The 16828-nt window shown below is 35.9% G+C and overlaps 4 protein-coding genes, 1 long non-coding RNA gene and 1 other non-coding gene across 8 annotated transcripts; 3 read left to right on the forward strand and 3 right to left on the reverse strand.

The window, feature by feature from the left end:
• The first annotated feature begins 876 nt into the window (after positions 1-876).
• On the forward strand, positions 877-2898 carry LOC104765675 (T-complex protein 1 subunit delta). The gene has a single exon (XM_010489428.3). It carries the CDS (start codon positions 1044-1046, stop codon positions 2652-2654), a length of 1611 nt encoding a protein of 536 aa, XP_010487730.1. The 5' UTR covers positions 877-1043; the 3' UTR covers positions 2655-2898.
• Positions 2899-3090: 192 nt separating this feature from the next.
• Positions 3091-3183, forward strand: LOC147920330 (small nucleolar RNA snoR118). Its single transcript, XR_015591999.1, has one exon. It is a non-coding gene; the product is annotated as a small nucleolar RNA snoR118 (small nucleolar RNA).
• Positions 3184-3886: 703 nt separating this feature from the next.
• LOC104765676 (WAT1-related protein At3g18200-like) lies at positions 3887-6022 on the reverse strand. The gene is made up of 6 exons (XM_010489429.2): positions 5714-6022; positions 5429-5491; positions 5207-5323; positions 4726-5116; positions 4485-4636; positions 3887-4407 (listed from the first exon to the last, which is right to left on the reverse strand). The coding sequence occupies exons 1-6, from the start codon at positions 6019-6021 to the stop codon at positions 4242-4244; spliced, it is 1197 nt and encodes a 398-aa protein (XP_010487731.2). The 5' UTR covers position 6022; the 3' UTR covers positions 3887-4241.
• Positions 6023-7941: 1919 nt separating this feature from the next.
• LOC104765677 (2-oxoglutarate and iron-dependent oxygenase domain-containing protein CP2) lies at positions 7942-10970 on the reverse strand. The gene is made up of 9 exons (XM_010489432.2): positions 9989-10970; positions 9692-9739; positions 9428-9604; positions 9191-9341; positions 8994-9080; positions 8747-8871; positions 8539-8657; positions 8327-8438; positions 7942-8245 (listed from the first exon to the last, which is right to left on the reverse strand). Exons 1-9 carry the CDS (start codon positions 10316-10318, stop codon positions 8210-8212), a joined length of 1185 nt encoding a protein of 394 aa, XP_010487734.1. The 5' UTR covers positions 10319-10970; the 3' UTR covers positions 7942-8209.
• Positions 10743-12526, forward strand: LOC104765678 (uncharacterized). The gene is made up of 2 exons (XM_010489433.3): positions 10743-11113; positions 11706-12526. The coding sequence occupies exons 1-2, from the start codon at positions 10949-10951 to the stop codon at positions 12273-12275; spliced, it is 735 nt and encodes a 244-aa protein (XP_010487735.1). The 5' UTR covers positions 10743-10948; the 3' UTR covers positions 12276-12526.
• Positions 12527-12700: 174 nt separating this feature from the next.
• On the reverse strand, positions 12701-14009 carry LOC104765679 (uncharacterized). Of its 3 annotated transcripts, none has more exons than XR_015591054.1 (4): positions 13483-14009; positions 13225-13302; positions 13112-13155; positions 12701-12992 (listed from the first exon to the last, which is right to left on the reverse strand). It is a non-coding gene; the product is annotated as an uncharacterized LOC104765679 (long non-coding RNA). The 3 variants fall into 3 exon arrangements; XR_015591055.1 differs by having other exon boundaries at positions 13498-13937; XR_015591056.1 differs by having other exon boundaries at positions 13586-13925.
• Between the last annotated feature and the right edge of the window lie 2819 nt (positions 14010-16828).

Raw genomic sequence — 16828 nt, forward strand, 5'->3', positions numbered from 1 at the left:
TCTGCAAGTAAGGACTTTGGTTTGAGAAGTTTCAATACGTGTGGCTCTAAAACCGAATAAATATATGGATGAAATTATCAATAATTGGGTGCATGTGTTGACTATGCTGGTCTTCATGAATTGCACAACTTTTATGAGAAAAGAAATGATTTTAGTATTGGAGTTTGATGGTTAACAAATTGTGTGGTAGTCTAAAAAAAGGTTTTTTAGTGGAAGAAAGTGAAGAAGTTGAGGAGGAAGAAAAAAAAATAAGAAGAGTATAACAAAGAACCGGACGATAAAAATAACGATGACAATTACTTTAAAATTTGACAATAAAAATAACAATAAATTAATATGAAGAATAAGAAACATTGAATAAAAAAATACGAAAAAAATGAGATAAATTCATGATTATAAAATTGTTTCGTTTTCCTGGTGGTCAAAAAAATAGTTTAAGATATGTGAGGTCATCAACCTGATCCGCTTCGCTTGGACATCGAGTTAAATTCATGATTTTTTTGATCAGATTTGATTTTATAACACAAATGATTTTTATATTTTTTAGAATTATGTATCTGAAACTAATTTTTTTCCTTAATACTAATTTAAATTTTTTTTATAAGATAATATTTCATTACCATCATTAATCATATATAATTTTCATCAAAATATATCAAATAAACTCACGCGGATTGAAAACCTAGTATTAATATAATAATACAATTAAAATATAAAAAAATATCTTACGGATTAAAATCTAGTTATTTTTATTAGCCATAGTAGTTTGACAGTTTAATCAAAAAGTCAATGGTTTGTTTATAACAATTAGGCCTTTTTGGGCTAAATGTAGTTCATTTCATCAGGCCCATTTGTACAAACCAAAAAGCTAAACCCTAGTGATTTTTTAAATTTTTTAATTATCTTCTCTCTTTTTCATTTTCAGAACAGTCTCTCTCTCGTCTTGCTCCATCTAGGGTTTTTTGTTCATCGACTCCAGATCATTTTCCCGTAGAAATCATAAACCCGAAATCTCGATCTCTCTCCATTTATTATAGCAAGAAATGGCGGCGGTAGCAGCACCGATGGCATCAAAGCCCCGTGGATCTAAAGCGGAGTCGTTCGTAGACAACAAGCGTAGAGAAGATATCAGATTCGCCAACATCAACTCTGCTCGCGCCGTCTCTGACGCCGTCCGTACGAGTTTGGGTCCTAAAGGTATGGACAAGATGATTTCCACGGCCAACGGTGAGGTTATCATCACTAACGACGGAGCTACGATCCTCAACAAGATGGAGGTTTTGCAGCCAGCCGCGAAGATGTTGGTCGAGCTTTCCAAATCGCAAGACTCAGCCGCCGGAGATGGTACCACCACCGTCGTTGTAATCGCCGGTGCGCTTCTTAAGGAGTGTCAATCGCTTCTCACTAACGGGATCCACCCTACTGTGATTTCAGATTCGCTTCACAAGGCTTGTGGTAAGGCGATTGATATTTTGACGGCTATGGCTGTTCCTGTTGAGCTCACTGATCGTGATTCGCTTGTTAAATCTGCGAGCACGTCGCTTAACAGTAAGGTTGTTAGTCAGTACTCTACATTGCTTGCTCCTTTAGCTGTAGATGCGGTTCTCTCTGTTATAGATCCGGAGAAGCCTGAGATTGTTGATTTGCGTGATATTAAGATTGTTAAGAAGCTTGGTGGGACTGTGGATGATACACATACTGTGAAAGGTTTGGTTTTTGACAAGAAGGTTAGCCGTGCTGCTGGTGGACCGACTCGTGTTGAGAATGCTAAGATCGCTGTGATTCAGTTCCAGATCTCACCTCCCAAGACTGACATTGAGCAGAGTATTGTTGTCTCTGACTATACTCAGATGGATAGGATCTTGAAAGAGGAGAGGAACTACATCTTGGGGATGATTAAGAAGATCAAAGCAACTGGTTGCAATGTGTTGCTCATCCAGAAGAGTATTTTGAGGGATGCTGTCACTGATCTTTCACTTCACTATTTGGCCAAAGCTAAAATCATGGTTATCAAGGATGTTGAGAGAGATGAGATTGAATTCATCACCAAGACATTGAACTGCTTGCCAATCGCCAATATTGAACATTTCAGAGCTGAGAAGCTTGGTCACGCTGATCTTGTTGAAGAAGCCTCCCTTGGAGATGGAAAGATTTTGAAGATCACTGGAATCAAAGATATGGGGAGAACTACATCTGTTCTTGTCCGGGGCTCCAACCAGCTTGTTCTAGATGAAGCTGAAAGGAGTTTACATGATGCGTTATGTGTGGTTAGGTGTCTGGTGAGCAAGAGGTTCTTGATTGCAGGAGGTGGTGCACCAGAGATTGAGCTCTCAAGGCAGCTTGGTGCTTGGGCTAAGGTGCTCCATGGTATGGAAGGTTACTGTGTGAAGTCTTTCGCTGAAGCTCTTGAGGTCATTCCTTACACTCTGGCCGAGAATGCTGGGTTAAACCCTATCGCCATTGTAACTGAACTCAGGAACAAGCATGCTCAAGGAGAAATCAACGCCGGTATCAATGTGAGGAAAGGACAAATCACCAACATCTTGGAGGAAAACGTTGTTCAACCCCTACTTGTGAGTACCAGTGCAATCACTCTAGCAACTGAATGTGTAAGGATGATTATGAAGATTGATGACATCGTCACTGTGAGGTAGTGTGGTAGTTTCTTTCAAAACAGGTCCGAGAACATTCCTCTTGCTCTATCTTAAGCTTTGCTTCTTCTTCTTTTATCATGTTTTGTGTTTGTGCAATGGTTGAACTTAGACTCCCTTTTGTTTCCCCATGTGCTATTGCAGCGAAGTGGTTTTATTTGTGGTTTAGTGGGATTGTATTTCTTTCTAGTGACTTGATATCAAGGTTTCTCCTTGTTGTTTCATGTATGGATTAGTTTTGTCACAATTGTCAAACGGTAGGAGTAGAATCAGAACTTCGATTACTGCCTTACGGGGACTCTCAAATATTTGATCATGGGTCACAAACTTAGCATCCTATCTGGATGATCATTGACTCTGAGGATCCTAAACTATTTTTGTCTGTTTTTTTGATTAAAATTTGACTTTTCTGGTTTTGAGTAATCTTTATAATGTGGGGAAAGATGATGATCATGCACTGGGCTCTGAGAGGTTGATTGACATTCAACTTATTTTTGATGGATAATGCAGCCTAGAAAGCTTTATCTGATTTTTCTTATTACTTCGTTCTTGTTCTTTTGATATATATATAGTTCCCAATAAGATCTTGACAATAATATTCAAAACTGAATTTGTATTTCTTAGTTGTTATAAGAATCAAGTCGTGTATAAGGAAAATGTTGAAGCCATGAGCTCTCCAAGTCAAATTCTAAACATCTCGATAAAAGATCGGATCCTAAAATATTACATTGAAAACGTTTGAAGGCTTTACCGAAGTAAGTAGCTTGTTGAAATTTGACGAAGTTAATTTGAAAACGAAAATAACCAACTGTGACTGACGAGCAACCACAGTTGCCTACCTAAATGGGAAGTGAGCAATTTTGATTAGATACTGGATGTTACAGAAACTAAAAAAAAAAAGACTTGATGTTACATTTGAGAATGCCAGAATGGTTACTTATAACACGACTATGTTACAAATAGTATAGACTTACCAGTTACAGGTGTGATAAAAGAGACGAAAAACCAGAAAATACGGCATGTAGTCTTTCTGACGAAAGGCTTCGTTTGTGGTAACTCATCAGGACAGAACTATGCAAAGACTTGAAGAGAAACAACACTACAGTCAAACATTGCCGCTTAACAGAGAATTCAATACAATGTTTTCCAATTTTTTGTTTTTGTTTTTTTAGATGTTGCCCAGTTTTTTATTGCGTTCTAGGCAAAAAAGTCATATAACCATGTAAGAAGAAACATTGTTGTAAAATGCAGACCACGTTATGGATTCATTGTATGAAAGCTCAAGACAGTACACAGTAGCATGAAACATGAGTTTCTCCAGCACATTGGTCTTTCTCCAACCAGACCAGATCACAACATGCATTAACTCTTTGCTTCTATATTGTCAACTTTGAAATTAAATGTTATCATATTTCCATTTATTTAGAAATTAATTGCAACCCAATTTTGATTACAACTCAAAAGTAAACGACTAGCATAGCAGCCATTGTATGAGAGACCCACTTGCGGAGCCTGTGTGTTGGCCAAGTTCTTGTGTGTGTATGTACAGAGAAGTATTGTCTTGTGTTTGCAAAAGTGTTTCCAACCTTTTTACACTGCAGATTCAGAATTAGTCTTCTTGTGTTGTGCCTCAAGTAGATGTTTGGTCAGTGACTCTGGATCTTGTTGACTCTCTTCAAGTACTTGTTTTCTTTCTTCGTTTTTGCCCCAAAGAACCAAGTAGAGCCCCGACATTATGAACACTGCACCAACAATCCTGCAAATGAAAGATATGAATTAGATCGAGTAATTTCTAAAGGAACAAAACATGATATTACCGTTTGCAATGCTTACCTTCCAGAGTATAACTGATCACCAAGAATAAGAAATGCCATTGCAGCAACAAGAAGTGTTTGGAGTGGCTGGAAGACAGCTACAAAGACTGGACCACTTTTGTAGATACACCATGTCTGAAGATAAACCACCAACCCGGAAGCTATTATCCCCTGTAAGCACGACCAAAGAAAACTTCATTTAGTGAATTTCATTGATTCAAATCAGGTAAAATGAAGAAGAGGGAGAGAGAGGAGCTTACAGCGTATAAGATGGTGAAGAGCTCTTCCCAAGAGGCGATGATCCAGTTATTGAGATCAGTTTCCACAAACAGAGCGATGACTAGAAACTGAATCAGTCCGAAGAAACATGTGAACGATGTTAAAGTGAGCTTTGCCGGGTATTGCTTTAGAACAGGAGCTTGAAGAACCATCCAACCAGCCCATGATAGACAATGTCCCATTAAGTATAACCATCCTAGTTTCCAGTTCTGTGGTTTTTCAGATCCGGTTACCTCGTCTTGCATGTTAATGCTCTTGTCAAAGATTGGAAATCCTCTGTACAATGTGATCACGGTGGCTCCACCGATGCTCACAATGGTTCCCAATACTTTGGCCACACCATGTTTCCTGACTAGGTCTATGTGCTCTAACCTTGTATTCACATCAGAAGATCAATGTTAGATGCACACAACAAAATGATCAATACTATTTCCATGAAAGTAGTAGTTATTAGCTAGGTACCTTAGGGTACAAGCCATGATGAAAGTGATGGCAGGAACAGAGTTCTGCATTGCGGAAGCAAAGGTTGGAGTTGCATAGTAAAGTCCCAATAGGTAGAATCCTTGGTTCGCTGTGATTCTGATGTTGGAAACAGACAAACAGAGTTTCAGAATTATAATCATTGATTTAAGAATTGAGGAACCAGTTGCTATTATTATTGTCTTCTCTGGTTAAGCTTTTTACCCTATGAGTGCCAAGAAGAAGAACTGAGCCAGTAAAGAGAATGTGAGTGGAGGCCTTTCCTTTCTGTTGATATACAAACCATTGTTAAGAATAGTAACAAAAAAAAGATTAACTTGAGATCTTATCCCAAAAAACCAAAGGGACAAACTTCATAAAGGTAAACCCAAATGAGATAAAAAGAAACAAACATTCTGAAACTATCCAAAACTTCAGATGAGATCAAAGGGAAAAAGTTTCTAAAATGAGTAAGTTACACAAAGGTAACTGGGAGAGATGGGGACTTACTTTTCGAAGAAGTAAGCGAATGGACCTATGAGGATAAGGGCAAGGATATTCCTATAAACAGGGTACACAACTTTGCTGACACCAATGTTAAGAGCAACCCTTGAGACAATGTGGAAGCCTGCAAAACAGAACTGAAGTGTGATCAATGCTACCACAAGCTTCATCTTCTCTGATAATACTTTCCCCATTGTCCCTTCTTCTTCTTCTTGGACTCTTCTCTTATTGAAGTTTGATAAGCACATCAAGATTGCTTTTATACTAAAGTGTGGTGGTGGCTTGAGATTTAAAATACAGAAAATAATAATCATAAGTCACAATAAAATATAAAATGGATGATTAGGGAAAAAACAGATGATACGTCATTTCTTCAAGTGGACCACTATAAGTTGTTTACAATTAATGATTATGAATAATGCTCTGATATAGAAGATGATCATTTGACTGTAATAATACGATTCGGAGGTTGAATGTTTATGTGACCTCTAGATATGTATGTATGGTATTGGTACTAGTTCCCACTTATGTTTAATGTCAAAAAAATTTGAGTCGGTTTATGTCATCTACAATTCATACAACTAACAAAACTTGAATTTGGGTTGTGAAAACGATTTGACAACAGTAAGTCAGTAATACAAATCACAATTTAATCAAAAATTAAAATTTCCTTCTAACGTTGATATATACATGTAAGTTTACTTAGGAGTATATTTTAAGAATACCAATTTTTTTTGGGTTTAAGAATGATAGTATATTATATGGTTATGGTTATATTTGATACATTATGGAGAACAATTTTTTCATCGTTTTTGAATTATCATTATATTTGATTATGCTTATAGGTTATTTTGTTTTGTAATAATGAGTTAGTGGAATCGAATAGCATGTGATCTACCTCACAATTAGGCATCTTGTCTTAAATGTGGAAAACCCAATAATAATTTGACTAATTAAGTTTACTAATAAAATATACATGCGAGGAGCACTAACCACCGTTTATTCAGTTAACTTGTTCTTGTTCATGTAAATAGATTCCAACAAAACGGCTGCAACCAAATGTTAATGTACCATCAATTAGCTTATAACTAAATAAATAAAAACTATGGCATCTTCTCAAGAATAAAATGTTAAATTATATAACTTGACCTAATTTCTAATGTGATATGAAACTAGTCTGTTTTAAATAATTTATTTTAGCAATCATTTAAATAATTTGTACTCTTGTACTCTCTCTATTCTTTTTTCTTCTAGTGGCCCTAAAGAGGTACACATGCAAGATTCTCAATTTTGTTCATCCCACGATATGAAAATTCTCAGTTTTTTTTATTTTTTATTTTTTTATTTTTTTATAATCTAATCAAAACATTCCAACATTACAGACTAGTTTCAAAATATTCCAACTTCAGAATCCAAAAGAAAATAGTAAGGATCAAAACTGAAACACAGAACTAACAACACAATCATCAGATCACCAAATATCAATAACTAACTGGCAAAAATAAAACACCTAAACATCAAATCTTTGAAGAAAAATTAAGTCAGATCCTACAGACTCCTTTATTGAACTCAGATTAACATTAAGAAGATCTGCAGAATGAAGATAAATTAGTTGTGTTTTCAACGACTTGGCACACACCTAGACATCAGATCTTTAAAAGATTTCAATCAGACCCCTACAATAATCATTCTTATTGATTTTATAATACAATGAAGATGAACAGATTGTGCTTTCATCTACATCGCTAAAGAAAGCTCAATTTATTTGGTATGATCATATAAACATCGTATCAACATAGATAGTCAAAGGATACCAAGAAACCCGAAAAGAAAAAAAAGAAATAAATTTGAATTTGGTGAGAAAAATGAATGTGTAAGAGTATAAAAGAGACACAAATAACAGTTCCATAAAGGACTCAATGAATAGCCTTAAAGTCAACTAAATTGGGTTGGTAGTACCGTTTCACAACCAATTTCGATTTGTCTTGCCATGAAATAACTAGACAGAAACAAAACACCTTCAAATCTTTTCTTCTCTCTTCCATTATTTAGTTCAACGTGCAAATGGCCCTAATTCTCCTCCAAACTATTCAATAGAGACCACCAAAACAATCCTTACAGGTTCCCTTAGAGCAAAAATACCGTTATTTGTGGCTCTAGCCATCGATGAAGAGCACAACTCCGTAGAGCAACGAATATGGAAGTTTAAGAGAGCAGAGCATCACCAAATTCAATTAGATAACACCAATTCTTAACTAAAAAGACAACAAAAATCGGATTCAAATACAACTCCTTGTGGTACAAGTGAAGTTTGAGACTAGATTTCATGTACATAATAATTATCAAAGAGTCGAGAAACGATAAACAGAGACCCATATACTTCAAATGATTTCTACATTGGCTCAGTTTTAAGTCAGATTAAAACAGGAGCAGTTCTTCAGGGCTTGATCGCGGATTCTATAGTCATCCAATATAGGTTATTACTTATCTTACTAGTGTGAATCAAGCTTGGGTTTGACGTGCTGCTTTAAACAATTTCTGCAATAGCAATAGAGAACATATAATCATCGACCATTGCAGTAAACATACGGCTATAGGCTTGATCATTTAAAGGCTTACCTTTCTTAGAGCTTCAATCGACCTCACTTTTTCCTCTCTCTTTTCACAAAAGCACTCTCCACACCAGCTGGAGAATTCCTTCTGATGAGTTTTGAGCTCTCTAAACACAGAGCTGCATTTAAGAACACGCAAGAAAAAAAATAAGAAACAAAAGAATTCATAGGCAAGGAAAATGTAAAGCAGTCCAGAGGCAAATTTTAGTTGTTATTTACCTTCTGCACCACAGAAGCATATTGACCCGATGCCCTGATGTTGTGGCTCTGGCACCATGGCGGTGTCGCCCACGGTGGAGTACAGCTTGTCCTGGCACATGATCATAATCATATATTTCCTGCTTTCGCAAACAAGCAGAATTTGAAATTAGCCATCAGCCATATATGTAAGAAGACAAGAAAGTAACAGAGAAAATGAATAGCATACATCTGCCTTTGTTGCTGTGTTCACATGTTTTTCACACCGCGTGCCTCGGAAAAATAGCTCTCCTCCCACAAATTCTTTACCCAAACAAACATTCAGAGTTACTTCTGAATCATCCACATGAAAGCCTGCAAATTTATAAGATCTCATTATTTTAAACCAGAAATACTTGGGAATTGGAGTATATCTGCATTTAGGACAACTAGTCAGGACATGTAAAAATTATGCAGGATATGTCAAAGGGTCTCACCTAAATCAACATCCCTATCTTTACCATATTCAACAACAAAACCATGGTGAGAATCCAGAGTTGCTCCACCCACATCATTGAAGAATACTACAAAAAAAAAAAAGAAGTTAAGTAGCTTATTTAGATAACACTGTAACATATAAATGGACTTTCGAGTAATAATAGTCTCTGTAGTGAATTTAATTTTAGTATATTGCCTTTCGAAATGGGACGAATAAAACCCTCCATGAGTTTGTCAAGCATGGTATCAAGACCAAAGTCGTCAAGCACAGCACCATATTTATTCATGGTGTTTGGTCTCATTATCCGGAATTTGGTCTCACCTACCCACCTTTCAAAATTGTCTATCTGCATAGTCAAACAGTGGCACATGAACAAAATATAAAAGGTAACGGAAAAAACCAAAAAAAAAAAGAAAAAGGATCCAACACTACCTCGGATAGCATCAACTCGCAAAAGCTAGGCTGGAGCATATCAAAGACGAACACACCAGGAGAAGGTTCAGATATAATGTTTCTGAAGCTTTCCTCTGTGTTATCATTAATCGCCTTTAAGAAAGTGGGAACAAAGCAGACTGTGGGAACTAGAGTATACAACTCCTTGTGAAGTGGCTGCAGTAGGAAAACACACATCAAACTACTAAACTGATGACTGGAGCAGAACAATATGGAACAGAATGAAGTTAAAAAGATTCACACCTGATAATTTGATATTATCTTCTGCCTATACTCCCTGTGCCTTTGAGCCTGTACCATCAGCAAAAAAGAAACCTACTTAAGCAAAATTCATATGCTCAATTCAATCTACACATGCAGTGTCTTCAATCATCATCAAACCAGATCGAACTTTCTATAAACACTTCAACTAAAGTGAGATGTAATTCAAAACTAACCAAGTGGGTCGAAGTAAAGGAACTTAACAAAGCAATTCCCAATCTCATCAACCCACACAAATTCAGAAAAAAAAAAAAAAAAAGGTCCAAATCTAGAACTTACTCTGGAACGCTCTCCATGAGGAAGATGCCTAAGCATAATGTCAGTCATGAATTTAACTTTCTCATCGCGATTGGAGACAAGCATATTGGGAGGCAAGTACTTCTCAAGACTAGAGTAAATCGAGTTTGGGAAATCAAGCTGCAGATCTTCGTAACTATCCGGTCTATGCTCGTTGTTAGGGTTAAGCCTCAGTCTCTGGCAAGAAACCACCGTAGATGTAGCTCTCATCATCGTCGAAGGGTGCGAATTGTTATTACCTCCAATTGTTCCGTTACCTTCCACCGTCGTCGTCGTCGTCTCCTGCGAACCTTCTCTTTGGTCACTTGACATTACTTAATTTGACGCCTTGAGAAAGAGAAATTTCCAACCGGAGAAGAAACCCTAGTTTTCTTCACACTACATTCCAAAAGAACCCATAATCTTAAAATAGAATTGAAATCGGATTTTGTGATTTTTTGTTTTTGCTTTTGCTCTCTCTCGATCTGGAGATTCTGATTTTTGGGTTCCCGTTGAAGTTAGGGTTTCTGGAAATGTTCCCTCGAAGATTTTTTTATCTTTTTTGGGTTAAAATTACGCACGAAATCTCCAGTCTCTTACACGCTTTATAAAACTTATCAAAATTAATTATCCGGCCCACCTTCTAGGCCCATTAAATATAAACCGGTTTAGTTAATTTACATTGGTTTGGACTTTTGAATTTGTCTGTTAGCGGCTAACACGTGTGACAATTCGATAGTCTCCTCTAGAGTTTGTTAACTTAACACGTGTGTGAATGAAACCTTTAAGCAACTCGCTCTCAAAGTCAAAAGGTAAAGCTCTGAGCTTTTTTTAGCTGTCACTGCCTTGTTCGTCTCAAACTATTTGTCTCTGTTCAAAATCTTTTTTTGTCCGGCATCGGATCCTTTTCCGATCAGGGAAACAAGCGTACGAATTGCGAGTAGCTCTGCGGCGAAAGTAGAAATGTGGAAGGAGGAATCTTTGGATTTAGTGCTTGTGCCGACGGGTCTCCTCGTGATGGTAGCTTACCATGTCTGGCTAGTCTACGCTATACTTCACCGTCCCAAGCTCACTGTTATCTCTCTCAACGCTGAATCTAGAAGACAATGGGTCTTCTCTATGATGACTGTACGTTTCTCTCTTCCCACTCTCCTTTCTATTCTTTTGGTATTTTCTGATTCTGGAGATTTTGGGGTCTAGATTAGGGTTTATGTTGTCAGAATTGTTTGGGATTTTGGATTTGAAAGACGAGTTTTTTGGCGATGGGGCTGCTTTGTTCGGTGATTTTAGGAATTGGGTATTGAGATTCTTAAGGATCTCTTATGAAATTAGGGATAAAGGGGAATGCTTTTGTGTCCTGAATTTATCATATAGCAAAATTGAGCCAGGGCTTATATGAGTAAGGATGATGTGTTTAGGAGGATGATGAGTTTAGGAGAAGTCAAGTGTTTCAGCTGTCAAGCGATGTTGTTAGATTTGAATATGCAATAAGTATAGTCAATGTTGAAGTAGATGGTGGTCTGAAGCTTGATCATTTTCAAGAACTCTTGCTTTTTCTTGTTCTTGGTAAATCAATGCATCACAGCTAGAATCTTGGAGCTAGTTAATGGCTTATATTATTAGATAGGAACAGTGTCATAGACATGAGAAACATAAGAACACAGTCATGTCATGTGTCTGTTCATTAAGATTACATAAGTTTAATTATTGCTATTTGCAGGAGCCAATGAAAAACGGTGTCTTGGCTGTTCAAACAATCCGGAACAACATAATGGCATCAACCCTTTTAGCCACAACAGCAATCACTCTATGTTCCATCATAGGCGTCTTTGTAAGCAACTCTTCAGATTCAAAATCCAACCAGACTAGTCTTATATATGGGAGCAGGAGCCCTCTCTTAGCATCAATCAAGAACTTTGCAATCCTGATCTGCTTCCTCATGGCCTTTCTCTGCAACGTCCAGTCAATCAGATACTACGCTCACGTAAGTTTCCTAGTCACAGTGCCTGTCTCGAGAGGGAAAAGAGAACACTGTGAGTACGTGTCTAGAAACCTGAACCGAGCTAGCTACTTCTGGTCTCTTGGATTGCGGTCTTTCTACTTCTCCTTCCCGCTTTTCCTTTGGACTTTCGGGCCCATCCCGATGTTTGTGTGCTGTTGTATAATGTCATCGATTCTATATTTCTTGGACACGACAACTAGTTTCACTAGGCATCTCCATAGCCAGTCGTTTAGAGAAACCGCTGATTTAAAGGACGGTGAAATCGAATCAGCGGTTCATGCTCTGTAGACTCTTTTCTCTGACTTTTGTTGTGTATGAGAGTTAGCAAGAGTTATATATTAACCGAGTGTGTTTGTAATTTGATGGAACAAACTTTGGCTGCGATTGTATATTTGCGTTTTAGTTTTCATGTTACGATGATTAGTGTATCATAATATGAAAACGCAAAACGCAAATGTTTAAGTTTGTACTGTAGACTATGTAATCTCTTAGGCTGTGTGTCCAAATTTAGAACTTTTATCTCTATTTTCATCCATCAACCACGTTGCCTCTACAATACTCTACCAACTCAACAATTGTTTTGTTGTATATTTCAGATGAAATCTTAGTCTTTTAGCAGGCCTTTTTTAGTTTTTTACCAGTCTTGTTCTTGTTTTGTTTCCAGGATCTGAATAAAGTCCATAAAAACTAAAACTTAACTAATGTTCAACCCAAACGAAAACTTTAAATATATATATATATATATATATACAGAACTAGAGAAACATAGGCTTTCAGTGCACATCACAATTGATAAGTCTATTAATGAAACCTTATACTATATATGGACAAGAATTGAGATTCTTCTTGTAATGCCAAGAGAAGTTCCAAGGCCGTGGGGAAACGAGACGACATCACATGGTTGATTCCGAGAACGAGTCTACCAGTAGGTTCTTAGATGAGAACATAGCTGATGCGGAAGGGGAGGTATTTGAACTTTTTATCTCTGGCAGATTATGCAATCGGCTGAAACCAAAGGAAAAATACAAGGGAGGAAACGGTGATGTTGAAAATCATGATAGCTTTTTTCTTTTGTACGTATATAGAGACAAGACAAAGAGACATTGTAAATTGTAACCACTTGCCTTGAAGAAGAAAAATCCATGATATTTTATTCGTCTTCGACTTTCTGTGTTGTGTCCAATTTTAGAATTTGTACTCTATTTTCATATCCATCCAATCTCATAAGAAGACGTACCTGTTAAGACAACAAATCATGTTTGACAGCGTCATCGTGATTGTTGTTTTTTCATGTCACTGAAGCTTCTTGAAACCCCTGCCATAAATGAACTATATAAGAAAATTTAGTTGTAAGAAATTTCACAATGCAATGTAGTTGTTGGAAATAATGAAGAAACTATCAAAATCTGCATCAGACTATATGTATATTGCAGATGCTATATATATTACAGCATTGGCGTTTCCATAACACGATATGACATATCAAATTACTTACAAAAATAATCTTCACCTGCGCTGAATTCATTCTAGTGGCAAAAAATTAAGTAAATGTTCACTAAACATAAATCAACCTTTAAGGATATGTGGTATGTACGTACTCATATATATGTAGGTATTATGCATATATGTGAATATGTGTGTGTGTGTGTATATGAAGGTAAGAGAGAAGAAGATATAAAGGTGGTGACAGAAGTATAGAGAGCACAGAAGATTAGATGCAGGCTCTTTCTCTTTCTCTCCCCTCTCTCTCTCTCTCTATCTTTTCTTTCTTGAATGTGTTATACATATTTTAACATCCACATGCGGTGTGATGATATATATGTATATGTACTTGCATGTCATCCTTAGTGCTCTCTATCTTCTGTCAACAACCAACATCACTCTCAAACCTGTGTGTGATATGCAACAATATGTATGTATAAATGTGTATATATATGTGTCTATGTGTAATAGTGTAAGTATATATATATATAAAAGCATGTATGTGTATATATATAGATTATAGGAAGTGTATGAAGTGACAAAGGGATAATGGAGAGTAATGTGTAATATATAGAGGAGCGAAGTAAGTTGAGAGAGCTCCTCCTCTCCACAGAATGTACCAAAACGTTGACTCTTTCTAATCTACGTACATTCCCCTTCACACACACAAAAACATACCCACAGACCACACAACCCAACGTACCCAACATCAATTCTTCATTTGATAATACGAACTCATATGATTTAAAAAACTAGGAGATTGATTATTTTTCTAATCAAAGAATCCATTGTTGGGAAATACAATACTTCGTTATGCATTCAGTATATATTAATATATACATAGTTAAATCCATGAATTATAATATAATTGGTTAGAATTTAATTATGATTTTTGTCTGTTGGGCTATTTAAAAACTTATAAAATCAGAAAATTATTGATATTCGGCATTTTAGTAGATATATAGCACCGAATACTTCCGCAGAACAATGCCAAAAAACTGGCTAGAAACACGAGCCAATCGATGTGGTAATCATGTGACATATGGAGATGTGGAGGAGATTTTAATTGACGTGAAAGTTTTGATTGGCAATGGCTGGCAAAAATCCTAAACCCACCAACCAACCGTACGTCCTCAATGTGGTAGGGGTGGGTAGGGTACCAACACCATTTTTAACTTCTCACATAAAAACAATAGGACAAAATATAAACCTTTCGTGTGTTTCAACCGACAAAAACCAAAAATAGTATTTTTTTTGCAAATACTTATGGTGACTAGTAGTATTAGAACAAATAAATGACCGCACGTCGATCGATCTCTAATATATGTTGACCAAAACAGTGATCGTCTCTAATCTCTATAACAATTCTTCTTTTCTTATCTTTTTGTAATGATCAATTAGTATATTTCATTTTAGTTTTTTAGAAAGAGTTTTTCGTTATCTGTAAAATAGAATAAGAATGTATTTGAGATATTTTCTTTCAAAAATCAGTACAATTACATCCATGAAAACATATGTGATATTTCTATAAATATATCATGTTTTAACTCTTTAGGCGAAAATCTTGGATAACATTTTTTTCCTTTTTGACTAAGAAACTTTGGACCTTTTGAACATATTTTATTTCCTCTAATTTAAGACCCAAAATGTTATAATAATCGTATTCGTGACAGATATTGTAGATTATCACTTTCTATGCATAACTATTAACTAGAACTCGAGTCGAGGGGGATAACACTGAAGCAACAGTAATCCTCTAACTGGTTGAACTAAACGCACTTGACTTAATTTTACTGAAGGCGATAACCGATAAAAGATGTGGCTCTTTCTTAGTCACAATTAAAAAACCTAGTTAGTGGTTATCAAAAAAAAAAGAAAAAAAGAACAAATTAGTGACAGAGAAAAAATATTAAATAAAGAAAACCAATTTATACTGCTATTAATTATACAAATCTACTTAGATATATATAACAGGAAGGGTTGACGAGTGTAAACAGAGTTTTATCAAAGATTGAAGAGGGAAAACGACAGACCACCAAAGTAGGGACTATGACATGAAGAAGGGAATCAACACTTAGTGTTTTGGTTATTCATGGTGTTGTCCTTTTTCTCTTGTAATTTACTTTTCTTTTTCTTCTTCAGTTATTCTTATTTCTTGGGGACTAAAATGTGAAAAAAATCAATACATATCAAATAATAGACATGTCTTACGCAATAATGGACTTGGATAACAGTAAGTGGGGTGAATTTTTCTTTTGGAACTAATATCAGTTTCCCTATTGGAGAAAGAAAGAGAAGAGGTCAAAAAAGGAATCATAACAACTAGATATGGAGGAGGAGGACTTTAAAGAGTGATAGACAATAGAATTAAATAAGTGGGGAAGAGTACTATACTGATGAGATAATCATTAATTGATAATTGAAAATGGAATTTTCATTGCAGAGTGGCACATGTGGTAACAAGAGATTGATATATTGAGAGAAAGGGAGAGAGATGGATCAGTACCACTCTTGAATTAAAGCTGAAACTTGTGTGCCCCATATTTTTCATTACAAAACCATTTATGTCTTATTGTAGTGTAGAGTGTGTATGTAAAGTAGACCACAGAATTGAAACTCAGATTTGGTGTACCTTTGAAAATTCTTATTATTATGACTCAAGAGTCTTCGTATCTCTGAATATGTTTTTGTCTTCTTCGATGCTTTTTTTTTCCTTTTTCTTTTCACGATAGATATAAAATAGTTGAAGACTATATATGTATCTAGGAAAATAATACAACCACGATTTCACTCACAGTCTTCGCATTACAACCATCTAAAAAGCAATAAGGATGTGGGTGCGTTTCTACTTGTACCCCTACTTAAAACTAGTCATGAGCACGAGTTAGTCATTTCTATATCTAGCTAGTCCCATCAAATTATAACTCGTTTCTTTCATATATTTATTAGTTCTCATGCGGAATTTGTATGATTGAGGAAGGAAGTGTCGTCTACTCCACTAATACTAAAATAAATATAATTATTTTATTGTAGTTAAGTGGTTACTATTTATTTACATGCAACCGAATTATTAAAAAGTATAATGTAACTAGGATCTGTAACCTTCTTTGCATTAGTACTAATGTCGTATCTTGAATTTGACTTCAACTCTATGTGTATGCAAAACAAGGTTTGGGACCTTACGTAATAATTAATAAGACTGAGCATATCTTATTCATTAGGGAATGTACAATATATATAGTCTCATACAATAAGGTTTCCATAAGCACTAATTACATTGGTATCCTTCTCTCCTTTATACACTCCCTCAAGATGGAGACAATGACCTGACTCCAACTCTGAAGCCAGTTCTTGAAAAC

Source organism: Camelina sativa, chromosome 19 (assembly GCF_030686135.1).
Source record: "Camelina sativa cultivar CO46 ecotype springtype chromosome 19, ASM3068613v1".
In the NCBI taxonomy this organism is placed as follows: Eukaryota; Viridiplantae; Streptophyta; class Magnoliopsida; order Brassicales; family Brassicaceae; genus Camelina; species Camelina sativa.